This window comes from Petromyzon marinus, chromosome 60 (genome assembly GCF_048934315.1).
Source record: "Petromyzon marinus isolate PM22_M1 ecotype Great Lakes invasive population chromosome 60, UKy_Petmar_22M1.pri1.0, whole genome shotgun sequence".
NCBI classification, from domain to species: Eukaryota; Metazoa; Chordata; class Hyperoartia; order Petromyzontiformes; family Petromyzontidae; genus Petromyzon; species Petromyzon marinus.
In genome coordinates this window covers 9,512,103-9,530,141 of record NC_133726.1, presented here as the reverse complement: position 1 = coordinate 9,530,141, position 18,039 = coordinate 9,512,103, and the positions used below count along the sequence as shown (strand labels likewise).

Sequence of the window (18,039 nt, the reverse complement as noted above, 5' to 3'; positions counted from 1 at the left end):
TCTAACCAATCCCACACTCACACGTGGAACTGTCTGATTGGTTCTTACCAAACTGTGGCTACGATCCACTTCACCTCGTCTGACCCCAACCGTTATTCACACGGAGGTAACGCTGCACTGCTCCTTTGATACCTAGTGGCCATGCAGGTTACCGAACAGTGAGTAGTTAGCACCTCTACACATGTATGTGGAACTTCTTTCACACCGTACATAGTAAACCGTGCTAATCGTAGGCACAGGGGGGACAACAAACTAAACACAAAAAGCAGTTCTTAAGAAAAATGAGTTTGTCAACCTAGATGATGATTTTAAAGTGTCATAGCTCCCAGTGGCTTTCTAATGTCGGAAGGAAGAGCGTTCCAGACAGCCGCAGAAGCGCATCTGAAAGCGCCGCGCAATGCGGTGACCATCTTTGTCCGATAGCCAAAAGCCGCCGCTGCTGCGAGAATGACCGGAGCTTGCATGATGATTTATGTTCTTTGACGAGATCAGCAAGGTATTGTGGTTCATTTGTGGCAAGTACTTTGTGTGTAATGAGTGCGACCTTATAATGTATTTGTCCGGTAACCGGAAACCAATACAGCATACACAATAAACACATAACACACATACAACACACACACACAACACACACACGACACACACACACAACACATACACAAAACACACACACAACGATGGCAACAGACGGCATTCACCACTTAGTGGCGGCAACGTCGTCACCACGACAATCATACCAGGTAAGGTGCACTTTTTGAGGCCATCACGTGGTAGCTCCGAAGATTCGCTGGCAGGAGGTCAAGGGGCAAACACGGGTGCCGTGGGTCATCTGAGATGACTGACACGTGCACCACAAGGGCTTGTGCCAGGCTGGGTGCATGCCGAGCAACGTTACATGAAATGCGGAAGGCTCACAGTAAGGAGGTGACAGGACAAATCTAGGCGCTATGGGTTGGCCACCTTTAGTTTGTTGTCCTTCCCCCGCACCTCCGATTAGCACGGCTGGCTACATACGGTGCGAAAGAAGTTCAACGTACACATATAGATTCACAGTCACTCGCTCACATAGTCACTCACTCACACACTAACCCATCCGGCGATTAGCACGGTTGGCTACGTACGGTGCAAAATAAGTTTAACGTACACACATTGACTCACATAGTCACTCACCCACTCATATAGTCACTCACCCACACATTCACATACCCCTGTGCTCCCCACCCTAACCCGAATATATATTATTTTTTTATTAGGCCACAAACATCTAATCAAATCTGTGTCAAAATAAGAACCCCTCCAAACACCGGTGGAATCGACGACGGATTGCAATATTGGATCTGAAAAAACCTAGCGCTATGAATGCCTGGCATGGTGAGTGTAGAGTCAGGGCTAAAGAGGGGCGGTGGGAAGGGGGGTGAGAAGGAAGGGGGTGAGGGGGGTGGGGAGGGGCGAGGAGGGGGTGAGGAGGGAAGTGAGGAGGGGGGTGAGGAGGGGGTGAGGTGGGCGGTGAGGAGGGAGGTGAGGTGGGAGTGAGGAGGGGGGTGAGGCGGGGGGGTGAGGAGTGGGGTGAGGTGGGGGTGATTAGGGGTGAGAAGGGTGGTGAGGAGGGGGTAAGGAGGGGGTGGGGGGGGTGAGGAGGGGGGTGAGGAGGGATGAGGAGGGGGTGAGGCGGGGGGTGAGGAGTGGTGAGGAGGGGGTGAGGCGGGGGGTGAGGAGGGGGGTGAGGAGGGGGGTGAGGAGTGGGGTGAGGAGGGAGTGAGGAATTGGGTGAGGAGGGGGGTGAGGCGGGACGTGAGGAGTGGGGTGAGGAGAGGTGAGGAGGATCGCATCGGATGGTGAGGAGCTTGTTCCACGGACCTTTCCTCGGGCAGAAATCCTAAGCAGAGAAGATGAATAAAGATGGGCAAACTCACCTTGTGCTGAGCCATGTGTCTCTCAATGAAGGTAGACACTCCGTCCCACACTTTGACAATCTCTGGGGAGGAACAAACACACACACAAAACTATGACTGAGCAATGAACGTCAAGTTGTTTTTGTGTGACCACGTGATAAGTCAAGAAATCACGTTGGAGGAGGAGGCTCACTTGCCAGAGTGAGTGACCTGGGTAGTAGGTTGATCAGAGCGACATCAGCTGGGTTTTTGTTGTGTACATGCACGGGCTCATCCTGTCAATCCACTACTGGATGAGGGACTCCCCACGCCTTTTGTGGATCGTTGGAATTACTTAACCATAATTCACCACGCTGGTCAGTGCGGGGCGTACAGGCGGGGAGCATCGATCGATCAATCCGAGGTTCATAACGCACCATATTCAGCAAAAAGCTGAGACTAAAACATATGTAGTTCAGTACAACAACGGATCATGCTGCGACCCTCAGTTGCTATCCAGGTAGCTGCGCAGCAGCCTACAGCAGCACCCTCTTTGTGCTTAACTTTAGATGATCTGGCTGCTATAAAATATCCACGTGACGAGCTACTTTGACGAGCTATCATTTCTAGATTTGAAGTTTTAGTGACTGCAATGATCCATTCTCTTTGGTTCTTTCAGTAAAGTCACGTAGGTAAAAATAAAAATAAAATAAAGTTAAAATAAAACAACAATTGAAAACAACTAAATAAAATCACAACGTTTCGGAGGCAACACAAGCTTCCGTCATCAGGTGTGACTGGCACAGCAAAATTACTGTAGAGAGAGCTATTTGTGATAAGAAATTATTATATAGGGTAAGAGGAGGGGGGAGGAGCCAGGGAGGACGGATGCAGGGTGGAGGGGGTGTTGGGGGACGGGGATGGTGAAGCTCATGCACTACGGATAGGGCGGGGGCGGCGCGGGGCGAGGGAGAATGGGATGGGGGACAAATTCGCACGATTTAAACATTGCAAGTCAAATATCCTAGTGATGGTAGTGTGCAAGGCTGGGAGTAAAAGACCAGAGATATGGATATGAATATAAACTATAAGGCAGCTAAAGTTTAACTTGGTTAATAACATCTTTCCAATGATTGCTCAATTTCAATCCATCCTCTCAGTTGAATTTATGTCTATGTTTGTATATCTGTGTAGTGTTGTAAGGACGAGCAGACTTCTTTAGGAGGCACACTCTGTTTATTGTATTATTTCCTTATACATCGCTTAACACACACAGAGGGATATTCGGTCCCCTCACCCGATACCCTAGGGAGGTACAGCCTCCAGACTTGGCGGGACTCACACGTCTACCGCTATCCTAGTCCTCCGGCTAGGACCTAGGGGAGGCTATCTGACCCACCGCTGGCCCGGTGGGTCCTGACCACTGGGTATGCCGAGCCTTAGCCCTTAGAAGGGCTGAAAGGCTGGTCCAGGGTCCTAGCTAGGCTTCAGCCCAGTCTTCTGTCTTCGTGCCGGGAGAGAACTCCTCGAGGTCCGTTGGGTCACCCGTCTTATACCCCTCCGTGGCCAGGTAGAACCAATCACACATTCCCACGTGGAACCGTCTGATTGGTTCGCACCAAACCCTGGCCACGATCCGTTTCACCTCGACTGACCCCAACCGTTGTACCCAGGGGTAATGCTGCACTGCCCTGGTGGCAACGCAGGTTACGCAACAGCGCGTAGTTAACACCTCTACATCACCCCCTCCTTCGGAAGCTCCAGCCGTCCCGGCTGCAACAATGGGAACTCCGAAATTACCAACGGTAGAAGAATTGTGAGTGTGCCTCACGAACAACAAGAACAATTAAACCCCTATAAATACCCCCCTTAACAACATAACGTATGTACAAGGCACTAGACATGCCAAAAAAAACATTATAACAACCGGCGAGATTTCGCGCGCGTGCGTTTCGCGGGACCATCGTAGGGGATGGCAGGCTTTGTTGGCGGCACAAGGGAAGGAGGAGGATGAGCCAGAGCATCCGGTGGGCCTTTAGGCATCTCCACGGGGACACCTGCTGCTCCACGGTCCATTGAGGCCGAACGTGGCCTGCATGGAGCCGTCACTCCCGCGTCATCTGCAGGAGGAATGACACGCCTGCGCTGCGGGTTAGGCACCAACGGGGCAACATCTGGCTCGTCGGACGCGTCGCACACTCGGCCCCCATGTCGTGTGTGTTGTGGAGGGACGCGTGGCGTGACGAAGGGTTTTAACCGAGAGGGGTGAACGCACCAGCGACGCCGTCCCCAGCGAATTTTAACACATTGGGGACGCAGGACTTCCACTACCTCAACCGGGCCTCGCCATGGTCTGAGGAGTTTGGCCGACGTGGACACCGGCACCTGGGGGCAGTGGAGCCATGCCCTGTCTCCCGGTGCCCACCGATGCGTGTACGACCGAGGGTCCCGCAGTCGCAAATTCGCCCGTTGGCGGGAAGCCGAATTTTCAATGGCGGCCTCCCGTGCCTCGGCCAACTTACGGAGGTTGAATCGCAAGTGGTCAACGAGCTTTGACTTTTGCGGTGGCTGTTCGATTTCCAGCCGAACGTCGGCGGGAGGAAAGGCATCCCTGCCGTACATTAGAAAGAACGGGGAAAATCCCGTCGCCGCGTGAGGTGCCATACGGTATGCGGCGAGGACCCCCGGAACCTGCAAGTCCCAATCGAGGTGGGATTCATCGACCTGATGGCATAACATAGCGGTGAGAGTTCTATGAAGGCGCTCCACCATGCCGTCGGTCTGGGGATGGTAGGGCGAAGTGCGCACTTTCTTAGTGCCCAACAGGCGGCACACATCAGTCAGCAAGGCTCCCGAAAAATTTCTTCCCTGATCGGTCAGCAACCGTTCTGGTGCGCCCTTGTCCAGGACGTAGCCTTGAACAAAGGCGTCCACAACGGCCGCCGCCGACTGGTTGGGGAGGGCCCAGGCCATAGGCCACCGTGTAAAATACTCTACCCCAACCAGAAGGTACTTATTACCCCGTGGCGTAGTAGGAAAAGGGCCCAAAATATCGAGAGCCACCAACTCATTTATACGAGAGACCGAAATGGGTTGCAGGGGTGGGCATGCCGGTTTAGCTGGTGGTTTACGTTGCGCACAATGGGTGCATCCCAGCAAAATGTCAGTGACGTCGCGCAGCATGCCCGGCCAGAAAAATTGCAACCGCAACAACCCAATGGTCTTATGAACACCCAGGTGCAATAAACGCTCATGCGCCGCCCATACGGCCTTGCATCGCAAGGCGGATGGCACGACGATTTTATGTTGACACGAGTCAGCATCCCAATGCATCAACAAGCCGCGCTTCATGACAAATGAATTAAATTTGCCCTGTCTTGGAACCGCATTATTCGCGTGGCGACGCAACCTCAATAATGACATGTCCTCGCCCTGGTGCCGACCCCATTCGGCCAAAGTAAGCCCCAGCAAATCGTCACTGGCCATTGGATCTGCATGATCCAACATCGGCGCTGAGGCGGTGGGAAGTGCGGCTGACACCGTTGTGAGAGGCGCGACCTGCGCAGGCGGTGGCGGCTTACAACGGCCCGAGCCCAAAAAACACGCACATTTTTGAGCCGGCGGAAGGCGAGACAACGCATCGGCATTCGTGTGTTGTGCACCCCTACGGTAAGTGACATTGAAATCGTAGTCCTGAAGGACTTCGAGCCACCGAGAAAGCTGCCCGGACGGTTGGTCAACCCGCAGAGCGTACTGTAAAGCCGAATGATCAGATCGCACGGTAAAATGCTGACCATACAGGTACGGCCTGTATTGCTGAATAAAAAAAACAATGGCCAGCAGCTCACGTCTGGTCACACAGTATCTTTGTTCAGCAAGAGACAAGACTCTGCTACCATAGGCAACAACCCTTTCAATGCCATCAACTTTTTGTGACAGAACACCCCCAATCCCCGTATTGCTAGCGTCGGTGTCCAACACGAATGGCACGGAAAAATCGGGGTACGCAAGGGACGGTGCCGTCACGAGCGCGTTCCGCAAGGAGTCGAACGCAGCCTGTTCTGCGTCCCCCCAATGAAACGCCACCCCTTTTGACGTAAGGGCGTGGAGCGGCTTGGCAATCGTCGCGAAGCCAGCAACAAACCGGCGGTAGTACGATGCAAAACCAATAAAACTACGAACATCGCCCGCAGATGTAGGGGTCGGCCAATGTTGAACACATTTGGTTTTTTCAGGGTCGGTAGAGATGCCCGAGCGGCTAACTATGTGGCCCAGATAGCGCACAGACTCACGCAGAAGGTGACACTTCTGCGGCTTGAATTTCAAGTTAGCGGCCCGCATTTTCAAGAAGACAGCACGCAACCGTTCGATGTGTTCGCCGAACGTGCGGCTAAAGACGATGACGTCGTCAAGATAAATGAGACATGAGTCCCACTGGAGCCCAGCGAGGACCAGCTCCATGAGCCTCTGGAACGTCGCTGGGGCCGAGTGGAGACCCATGGGCAATCTATTAAACTCGAATAGGCCCTGTGGTGTCCGAAAAGCAGTCTTAGGTTTTGACGATTCGTCGAGGGGGAGTTGCCAAAACCCCGACAGAAGGTCCAAGGTGGAGAAATAGTGCGCCCCTGCCAGGGCATCCAATGACTCGTCCATACGAGGGAGAGGGTAGGCGTCCGCTACCGAGATTTTATTTAGGCGCCGAAAATCAACGCAAAAACGGAGACTGCCATCATGCTTTTTGACCAGCACTATTGGAGCACCCCAGGGACTAGTGGAGGGAGAAATTATATCGGCCTTCAGCATGTCATCCACAGCCGATTTAACATGCTGTTTCTCCGCCGGGCTAAGCCGAAACGGGTTTTGTCGAATCGGGGCAGCGTCACCAGTATCAATGTGGTGACGCAGCAGCTTGGTGCAGCCAATATCAAATTTAGATTTACTAAAGACATCGGAAAATTCTCGCAGAAGAGCGCGCAATTTAATTCGCTGCGAATGAGACAGATCACCCGTGTCTGTGCAGAGCGCGTCCAACCATCTCTCATCCGATTCGGAAGGAGGTGGGACCTGCGGCGTGTCACGCACGTGTCCCGCGACTCCGGTCCCCAACGGCACCGGGGTCGCGTGAGCGAGCACAGTTCCTTGCGGAATGACGGTTGTGGACAATCCGACATTCAAAACCTGCAAGAACGGCTCCCTGTCGGCTGCTACGAGGGTCTGTGCAGCCACCAAATCTAACCCCTTAGCAGCTGCGTTTGAAGGCCCCAGCAAAATGCCATGTGCCGAGGCCTCCGGGGCTAGCGGTTTTTTAAGTTGCAAGGGCACGAGCATTTGTGTCCCTGGCGGAATGCGGACTGTGCTCGCAACAAACGCCTGCACCGAGGCACTAGCCATGCGCGGATGTGAGGGTGTGGGCAAGAACGCCATCCGTCGACCCGACGGGAGTTCGATGCAGCCTTGATCTACAAGGATCTTAATAGGCATTTTCGCGAGAAAATCAGTGCCTAACAAACACGGCACGGCGAGGGAAGAAGAGACCAAAATAGGCCCTGCCAATTTAATGTCTCCAATCGAAATTTGCGCCCGAATTTGCCCAATAATGCCAAGTGAACTGCCATTAGCGGCGAAACACGGGATAGAAACCCGTTCCAAGGGGCGGCATCGTACGGGCAGTATATTGTAAATCAGATCCGAAATGATCGTAGCCGACGCACCAGTATCGACCAACACGCGAAATTCCACACCCTCGATTGATCCGACAACCACGGATGAACCTGCCGTCGCCGCGACTACCCTATGGGCCAACTCAGACCACTGCCCAGGTCCGAGTGGCCGCGAACAAACGCCAGAATACCCCCCATCACACGCCGAATCGCGAGCCCTTCTTATGGTGCGCTGCAGTGTGTATGGTGTGAATGAGGGCCGAGCGTGAGAGGCGTCGCGACTTGCCTGGTTTTGCCGCGATGCCGTGGACGTCCTGTAGTCCTGGCCCCGGGATGCGGAGGGGCGTCGTCGAGGCGCACGGCAGTCAGAGGAGATGTGGCCTCGTCGGCCACAGTTGAAGCACGTCACGTCGCCGCGTGGAGCAGGCCGTCCCCGCTGCTGGTCGTTGCGGCGACCAGCGTGGTCGGACGATCGCCGGCCCGTTGACCTGGTCGCCATGAAGGCCCGGTCGGGGGAGAACTCGGCATCCCTGCTGGAAGGCTCCGACGTCGAAGCCGAGGCGGCGATGGTCGATTCCGTGTGGAGCAGCAGATGTGCGTGGATGCACCGAGCGGCTCGTAGCGAGCACATACTGTCGTCGTCCACCGCTTGGATGACGATGCGCAGCTCGCGCGCCAGCTCCAGCATTTTCTGGAGAACGATGGCATCGATGGCCTCGTCGTCCATGCGAGGGTAACCCGCTCTTGCCATCGCCAGTAGAGCGGTCCGGAATGCCAACGGAGACTCTTTAGGGCGGCGTCGCCTGTCGTAAAATCGGCTGCGGACATCGGATGGAGGCCCGTACACGTCGGACATCCGTCGGAGGGCCGATTGAAGAGTCGCCCTTTGTTGCCTGGGGATGGTGAGGAGCGAGGCGAGAGCGTCGTCATCCAAAGTGGCCGGTAGTGCTCGGAGCGCCTGTGCGTCCGACCAGCCCACCATCTCTTGGTGGCTCAGGAAGCGACGCTGGAATGCCGCCCAGTCGCCCCCTTCAGATGTGAATTCTCGGAAGATGGGCAGGCATTGTTGGAGGGCGGACGTCGTCTCCCCCTCAGCTTGTACCGTCTCGAGCCGGAGATCGGCGATTTCCCGGCCGATAGAGTCTACTGTACCGTGTCGGTACAGTGATGACGCGGCGTCCGCTGAGAAAGTTGAATTCGCAGCGTCGCGTGCTGATGACGTTGCGGGTTGTGATGGGCCCCCCGCGTTCCCAGGATGCCCCTGGCTTCCGCTTCCGGCGGAATCACGTGGTTCCCCGGCGGGAAAATCAAAATGTCTGCCCTGGCCGGTGGCGGGAACGTCTGCCGGCGGTTGACTCGGCCTGCCCGCAACCTCCAAGTTGATCTCTTCGAGAATTGAGGCCGCGGCGTGTAGGAGTTGAGCGAGACGGCCGTGTGCTGCCCTGAGTCCGTCCCCCATGGCAGGGGGAGCAACCGGCTGCTCAACCGGTGGCTGGGCGGCCGTCAACGCGGCAGCGTTTTCAGCGGAGCTGGGGGTGCATGCAGGTGAGACAGCGTTTTCTTCGTTCTGGCTCCGCGCGTGGGCTGAACTTCTGGTTTCCATTTCCACCCCACTTCTGACACCAGTTGTAGTGTTGTAAGGACGAGCAGACTTCTTTAGGAGGCACACTCTGTTTATTGTATTATTTCCTTATACATCGCTTAACACACACAGAGGGATATTCGGTCCCCTCACCCGATACCCTAGGGAGGTACAGCCTCCAGACTTGGCGGGACTCACACGTCTACCGCTATCCTAGTCCTCCGGCTAGGACCTAGGGGAGGCTATCTGACCCACCGCTGGCCCGGTGGGTCCTGACCACTGGGTATGCCGAGCCTTAGCCCTTAGAAGGGCTGAAAGGCTGGTCCAGGGTCCTAGCTAGGCTTCAGCCCAGTCTTCTGTCTTCGTGCCGGGAGAGAACTCCTCGAGGTCCGTTGGGTCACCCGTCTTATACCCCTCCGTGGCCAGGTAGAACCAATCACACATTCCCACGTGGAACCGTCTGATTGGTTCGCACCAAACCCTGGCCACGATCCGTTTCACCTCGACTGACCCCAACCGTTGTACCCAGGGGTAATGCTGCACTGCCCTGGTGGCAACGCAGGTTACGCAACAGCGCGTAGTTAACACCTCTACATCTGGATGGCTTCATGGACAAATCTCGGACCGTACTATCCACAAAGCTGTTTCTCCTACCATGGAGGAACAACCTCTTGAGACTCCGATCAAAACCGTCACGTTACCATACATGGCAGGCATTACCAAAAAGATTTCCAAAATTCGAAACAAACACAAGATCCAGGTCCGATTCAGTACAGTACACAAAATCCGTGATCTGATCCCATCCGTAAAGAATGTCATCCCTGACCATAAACTGAGTTGCATTTGTGGTGATTGTTACATTGGGGAAACGAAACGACATGTATCTGACCGCATTCGCGAGCACAAGTCAGATTTCAAACACGGTAGGACGAATTCTTCTGCCATGGCTGATCATTGCTACAACGCGGTGGGTTCTCATGATATTGTTTTCTCCGATACCAAAGTGCTCTGCAAGCCGTCTGGATACCATCAAATATTTGTCCATGAAGCCATCCAGATATACAAACATAGACATAACTTCAACCGAGAGGATGGATTCAAATTGAGCAATCATTGGAAAGATGTTATTAACCAAGTTAAACTTTACCTGCCGTATAGTTTATATTCATATCCATATCTCCGGTCTTATACTCCCAGCCTTACACACTACCATCACTAGGATATTTGACTTGCAATGTTTCAATCATGCGAATTTGTCCCCCATCCCACTCTCCCCCGCCCCGCGCCGCCCCCCCCCCCCCCCATCCGTGGTGCATGCGCAGGAGCTTCACCATCCCGGTCCCCCAAAACCCCCCCACCCTGCATCCGTCCTCCCTGGCTCCTCCCCCCTCCTCTTACCCTATATAATAATCTTTTATCACAAATAGCTCTCTCTACAGTAATTTTGCTGTGCCAGTTACACCTGATGACGGAAGCTTGTGTTGCCTCCGAAACGTCGTGATTTGATTTAGTTAATTTCAATTGTTGTTTTATTTTAACTTTATTTTATTTTTATTTTTACCTACGTGACTTTACTGAAAGAACCAAAGAGTATGAGCTATCATTTGTAGCTCACTGGGGCCTAACTGGTAAAAATAAAAATTAAAAGTTTAGTTTAGTTCAGACTTTCCCAAAATGTGATAACTATTTTATTCACCACAAAGGGATGATGGGCCGAGTCAACCCCCCAACCTTGATTTGAACTCGCAAGCTTCCGATTGCTAGAGCTCACTCGAGCAAACAACAAAGGCCATTAATACCTGGACTTTGTTGTCAATGGGCTACATTACACTGAGGAATACGAATATTTTTACACATTGAACTCTTTTTTTAAACGTGTTACATTCAGTCACCATGGCTGCTCGTATACTTGTGGCCAGTTCGGGGTGGCGGCGGCTTGTCAGTCAACGTTAGCGTGAGGGCACGATTTAAAAGATCGGCAAAACGTTGCGTGTGTGTTTCGGGCAGACGTCACTTCACTTGGAAACTTGCTATAAGGTCATCTGGACAAACAGCAATCTGCTGGGACATCTGCCCATTGAGATGTCATTGGCAAGAGCACTCTCCCCAGACAATAAGGACCGTTATTGCAAACAAGAAATAAATAAAATTTATATATATTTGTTATTAACCTTTGTTTTTTTGGTATGATACCGCATTAGATAGTGGTGGCACATGCACAAATAACAACGACAAAAACCTCGACGCATTCAAAAATAAGACTGCCTTAGAAATAATATATTATTTATATAAAGTCGGCGATATTTCAGGCTCATGGGCCTTCTTCACTGCGCACAGAAGATAGGGCAATATTATCTGAAAAACGATCATCATGGCCAGAGGTGGAGCCAGGCTTTTTAGGTAGGGGGGGCCACCCCTCCGGCAATGAAAGATGATAGTTGTTAGTAAGTAAGGACTTGTCCCTTGCTTTTTATTGGATGCGTGTACGGCGATGGCGCATGGCCTGGAAGTATGACATCATTTGATCGTTTTTCACCATCGCAGCAGTCTCCTTCTTGACATACAGCAGCATGGCGTCATTGAGGTAGTCGGAGCCCACTGCGGTGCGCAAACGGGTCTTGATGATTTTTAGGACACTGAAGACGCGCTCGGGCGTGGCTGTCACCACCGACAACGTCAGTATTAGCCGCAGCAATCGGTATACAAGGTGGTCGCCGGTCGTGGCCCGGCCAGTCTGCACCAGCATGACCGATAGTTCAGGGAGTGTGCCCACATTCTTCAATAGCTCGACCTTCTCTATCTCCCTGCCGAAGTGGACCAGCTGCTGATTGAGAAGCATTAGGTCGACGTCAGGAAAGTCGATAATGTAGAACTTGCGGGCCAGCTCCACGAGCTTGTCGACATTGAACGAAGCGAACTGCTTGCGTGGAGAGATACATGCTGCTATGCGGAGCATCTCCATCGACTCGGTGCTGAATCTCTAGGCGAACTCGGCCAGCATCTTGTCGATCGCTGCATAGAACAGGTCGACACGAAAAACATGATCATTGGTGTTCATGTGCCCATTGCGACGAGGCCGGCCAGGTCGGACGAAGTTGGCGGTCATATCGGGCACCTCGATCTTGTGGCTCTCACAGAACTGCTGCACCTTGAGGAGCAGGTCGTCGTAGCCGGTAACGCGCATCTCCGTCAGCGCTTCGACGACGCCATCGACCAACCACAACGCATTGACGATGTCCTGGTCCTTCGTTTGCAGCACCTGCGACAGGTCATGTGCGTGATAAGCAGCGTCTTCGCCATTAGGTGCAAGATGAATGCAAACTTGAATGCGCACATACCGTCGAGCAGGCGCGTCGCCTCTACCCGCTGCTCCGACTTGCTGCCGTCCGTCTCCACATGCTGGATGACTTGCATTGTCGCGCCGAACATGTCGATCAAGCGACGCAGCGTGCACCAGAACGACAACCAGCGCATGTCGCCTGGGCACACCAACGCCGTCTACTGGTTCAGACCGCAACCCGTCTCAACCAGCAGCTCGTTGATCATCTCCAGCACAATCTTCTTCTTGTGTGTTCATGAGATTGTCGTTGCGCTTGCAGGAGCTCGTCGCCACAATGATGATGTAATTGACCAATGCGAAGAACAGGCTGATGTCAGGGATGCCATCCTTGCAAGCAGCAACCAATATGAGTTGGAGCTTGTGCGCCCAGCAGTGCCCGTAATAGGCCAAATCGTTCAGCTGCTTGATCAGGGCTTGCAGGCCGTTGATCTCGCCGCTCATATTGGACATGCCATCGTAGGCTTGCCTGCGGCAGTTGGCGATCGGGCGACCGTGATTGGTCTGCATGTCAACAATGGAATCGCGGAGCGTGGGGGTACACGTGTCAGTGACGTGCTTCAGGTCGACGAGACGCTCGCACAGCACGCCAGTCTTGATCTCAACGAAGCGGTTAACGACGGACAGTTGCTCCTTCTTGCTCGCATCGCGCATCTCGTCCGCCATGATTCAGTAGAAGACATGAAGCAATGGAGCCAATATGGTCTGGGAAGATGTGGAGCTGAGCGGAGAAGACTGGTACCAGTGGTGTCAAAATTGGCCGCCTGTTGTCAGCGAGCCTTCAACACTTCACGTGACCTCAAAGTGCACCTGGCCTGGCACAAGCGCCGTGATGACGTCACCATCATTGGTGTGTATATCTAGGGGTCTCTATGTATGAACTCGGCTAACTTGGCTCTGCTAGCTTACAAGCGTTGGCTCCGTGGAACCACCCAACCCGCATGTTTTTTTCAAATAAATGTATTATTATGCGCATCTCTGAAAACATCACTGTTGCCCTGCTGGCTGCAGAGACCTTCACAAAGGGCATCCAGGAGAACTCCTCTCATCTACAACCCTATCACCCACACCTCCGACTAACGCGGTTGGCTATGTACGGTGGGAAAGACGCTCTACATACATACATATACATCTGTACGTACATACATATATACACACATATACATTCACACACACACACGTACAGACAATTACCCATACACACGCATACACGCACACAACCACATACACACATACACAAACACATACACGTACACATACACACACATACATATTCTTTGGGTTTTTTGGTAAATTGACGTAGATAGGCTCAAATTAATAAAAATAAAATAAACAAAAAACTGCGATGTTTCGATCACAACATACATACATATACTTGAGAATACAGTTCAAGTGGAAACAGAGAGCTGTATGGCATTACATAAAAGTGGATATTTTTTTAATGGCAGGTAGTTGAAACCTGGATTCGAACCCAGCATCTCAGCGGTGCCGGCTCAGCACTCCGAGCTCCTCCAAGTCACGTGGAAAGCTCTTACGGGGCAATATTAAATTTATGAACGTTCTACAGCCACATCATAAACTCCAACGCACTACAGTGCACAGCAATATAAACATCTCGCGGCAACATAAAGTGGCGCAATTAACTTGCAGTGGTGACAAAGCAGTGCAAGTTGCATCGCGCGAACAGTGGCACAGTGGTTGGTGGCACTCCACTAAAAAACCCTGCAAATCTGAGTTAGATTCCCGACTGCGGGAGTTGCCGTGTGTTACCGCGATGGCTCCACACACTCTGGGAGGCTCAGCAGGAGCGTGCGAGCCTGTCACAGCGGTTGTAAGTTATGGGCTGCGGGGCGACGGGGCGCTGGCAGCAGAGGGCAGGGCCACAAATTTCAACGTTGTAGAGAACTTCTACGCTTCCGCATCAGTGCGTCCCCCCCCCCCCCAAGATCGTCAACTCGCGCTGACCATCGCAATGACGCACAGTCAAATGATCCCCGTGACTAACACGAGAATGGAAGGTACTCGGCCTGCAATGTATTGCCAGGGCGCTGTATATAATTTTCTTACTGTTCATAAGAGGTGTTACAACTTAATACACGAGCCCAGGAGGAGGAGGATCTTTAAACGTTCAAACTATGTAGGTTTCAGGGGTTGTGCTCTACAGCTCTGTGATAAGTTTTCTGGATGCATCGGCGTGTCATTCAGCACGACGTCCGACGTTTCGCCCCACATGCACGGGGAGCTTCTTCTTCTTTGGTTCTTTCGGTAAAGTCACGTAGAATGAGAATAAATTAATAAATTAATAAAATAACACAATAAAATTCTCACGACGTTTCTTCTTCCCGAATAGTTAGTTCCTCGTGAAGCTGAACATCCAATTCCTGAAGAAGCTCCCGGCATGCAGAGTGAATCCGTCGGACGGTATAAAATGTCGTTACCACAGGCGCAGCAACTACTTTGCGTGGACAATTCACGTGCTTGCCCTGCATCATTCACAGCTCACAGGGTGAATGAAGAAAGACGAGATCCACGATGCAGAAAGGGCCCTCGCAAACACACAAAGCGTGATGGCTGGCTGACGCCGTCTTGTTCTGCCGGGCCAAAAATGTTACTTTTGAATACGTTGACGCTTCAGATAAGCCGAGTCAGCAGGAGGTCAACGTACATATACAGGTACACACGCCCCTATCTCATAGTCATGTTAACATCAGTAAGTACAAGTGGATACACACATGGAAACACGATCTGTTTTTCTAAGAGATTACGATGTAGTATATGATTCAAGAGCCGAATGGCTCACAGGGCTATACCAAATAAATAAACTATGATATATATATATATTTGTTGTGTAAGGGAATGATGTGTAGTACAGTATTCTCTCACGCGACATATATTGTATGATTTTGATTTAAAGCTTTCGTGACTGCAGTGATTCATAATCTTGGTTCTTTCGGTAAAGTCACGTTGAAGGGAAACAATAAAATAATAAAATATATATAAAACAATAAAATTCTCACGACGTTTCGACTGTAACAAAAACCAACGGCAAGAAGCATTCTTGCCATTGGTTTTTTCACACCTGATGATGACTGTTTGTGTTACAGTGGAAACGTCGTGAGAATTTTCTTGTTTTATATATATTTTATTGTTTTATTGTTTCCCTTCAACGTGACTTTACCGAAAGAACCAAGAATATATATTGTATGTACGTATGTCGAACTAATTTCGTGCAATACGTGGCCAACCGGGCTAATCGGAGGTGCGGCGAAAATTCCGCGCAACGAATTGGGTTGCCACGGGCACAACGAAGCCGGGGCACAACAAAGCCGGGGCACATCATAGAGATTCACATTATCGCTACGCAAGTGACGCAACGTCGGAACTTGGTTGCAACGTCCCGGTTACACTTAACTATAACTATGTAACAATTAGTATTTTACCAGGTAAGGTCCACTGAGCTGTGTAGTCCTTTTTCAGAAGCAATCTGTGATAGCCACATATGATAGCTCAATGAAGTGGCTTATAACGTGGAAATTTCTAGCAGTCAAATATTCTAAACGCGTGATGTTGATTCTAAATGCGGAGGGAAAATCGGAGGACCCAGCGAAAAATCCACGCGACCACGGGGAGAACATGCAAACTCCAATTATACAGCGGGCGATTGAACCCACAAACTCCTGTATACCAGGCGAGGTAGTAAACATCTCCTGGCCACCGTGGCCCCCTTAGAGATTCCGCAGCAAAACACCAGCTGCCTCCTCAACCAAGGGGAGGATCCTGGGAAGATCAGGATGAGTGGCAACCCTGGCAATAGATTATGCGATTACACTAAATAAGCCGGACTAAGGCACCTCGAAGATTCTTAACGTAGAAATCTAAATGTGAACGTGGCTCAGGGAGCCAGACTTTGTTATGAAGCTCCTAGAGCTACTGTGGATTACGGCAAAGTTGGAATAAAAAATAGGTTTTGCCCTTTCCAGCAATAAAACAGGAATTGTGTTAAGATGTTCAAACACCAAAGAGATACATTTTGCAAGGCATCACGTCTGCATCAATCACACATACTTGTGGCAAAACATGCAAACATGCCCAGATAATAATATGTGAATTGTCTTTTAAACTGATTGTCCTACACCAAAGAACACCTGTCTTTATGGCCTTGTCTCACCAGTGTCAGTGACGATAAAGTGAGAATTGTTTGAGATTAGTTTCAAGTTTAATTTATTAGGTATAGCCCTGTGAGCCATGCGGCTCTTGAGTCGGGTGCAACCGCAAGAAACAAAATATGAACAGAGAACATCTTAAAGCAACGACGCGCAACAAAAACATCCTGGATAAACCAGCAAATCTTCCAGAAAAAATACACCGTATTACAACGCTGTGTACAAAAAATCCCAGTGTGATGAAAGACAAACAATAACAACCATAAGACAAAATTTCGATTTAAAGCTTTCGTGACTGCAAGGATTCATCTTCTTTGGTTCTTTTGGTAAAGTCACGTAGAATGAGAATAAAATAATAAATTGATAAAATAAAATAAAACAATAATATTCTCACGACGTTTCGGCCACAACACAAGCGGCCTTGATGAAGGCCGCTTGATGAAGGCTGCTTGTGTTGTGGCCGAAACGTCGTGAGAATATTATTGTGTTATTTTATTTTATCAATTTATTATTTTATTCTCATTCTACGTGACTTTACCGAAAGAACCAAAGAAGATGAACCATAAGACAATTTAGATTCAAGTTATCAGGCCAACTCCGCACTTCCGCAAGAAACATGGCTTAACCATATGTTTTAGAAATCACCAAAATAAAGCTATAAAATACAATGTAACAACAGTAATCATAGGAACTTTGATTCAAATTTAACAATAAACGATATAAATTTTGATTTAAAGCTTTCGTGACTGCAGTAATTCATATTCTTAGTTTTTTCGGTAAAGTCAAGTTGAAGAGAAACAACAAAATAACAAAATATATAAAACAATAAAAAATTCTCACGACGTTTCGACCATAACTCAAACGGTCATCATCAGGTGTGTCGGTTTGCATAAATTTATTTTCATCATCAGGTGTGTCGGTTTGCATAAATTTATTTTTAAAAATAAATTTATGCAAACCGACACACCTGATGATGACCGTTTGAGTTATGGTCGAAACGTCGTGAGAATTTTTTATTGTTTTATATATTTTGTTATTTTGTTGTTTCTCTTCAACGTGACTTTACAGAAAAAACTAAAAATAAACGATATACATAAAATGTACAAACAAACTTGCAGCCATATCTGTCAGCATGACACTCCCCGTGTATGATGTGTGAGTGAGTCAATGGTAGTGAGTATATGATGTGTGAGTCAGCGTATAAGTGAGTCAGTGTATGATTTGTGAGTCAGTGGTAGTGTGAGTGTATGATGTGTGAGTGAGTCAGCGTATTCATTGTATGATAAGTGAATGGGTCAGTGGTTGTGTGAGTGTATGATGTGTGAGTGAATCAGCGTATGATGAGTGAGTCAGTGTATGATGTGTGAGTCAGTGTAAGATGAGTGAGTGTATCACGGCATCCTCCATGCCATCGTGGCCTCCTCCA

General features: G+C 50.4%; 1 protein-coding gene across 7 annotated transcripts in view; it reads right to left on the bottom strand.

The window, feature by feature from the left end:
• CCDC81 (coiled-coil domain containing 81) overlaps nucleotides 1-18,039 on the bottom strand; it is a 47,215-nt gene that overhangs the window by 25,309 nt on the left and 3,867 nt on the right. For all 7 annotated transcript variants that reach the window (XM_076053364.1, XM_076053362.1, XM_076053365.1 and 4 more), the window contains one exon: nucleotides 1,914-1,975. In XM_076053364.1, the coding sequence (XP_075909479.1) occupies nucleotides 1,914-1,975 (62 nt within the window). The remainder of the gene's footprint in view (nucleotides 1-1,913; nucleotides 1,976-18,039) is intronic.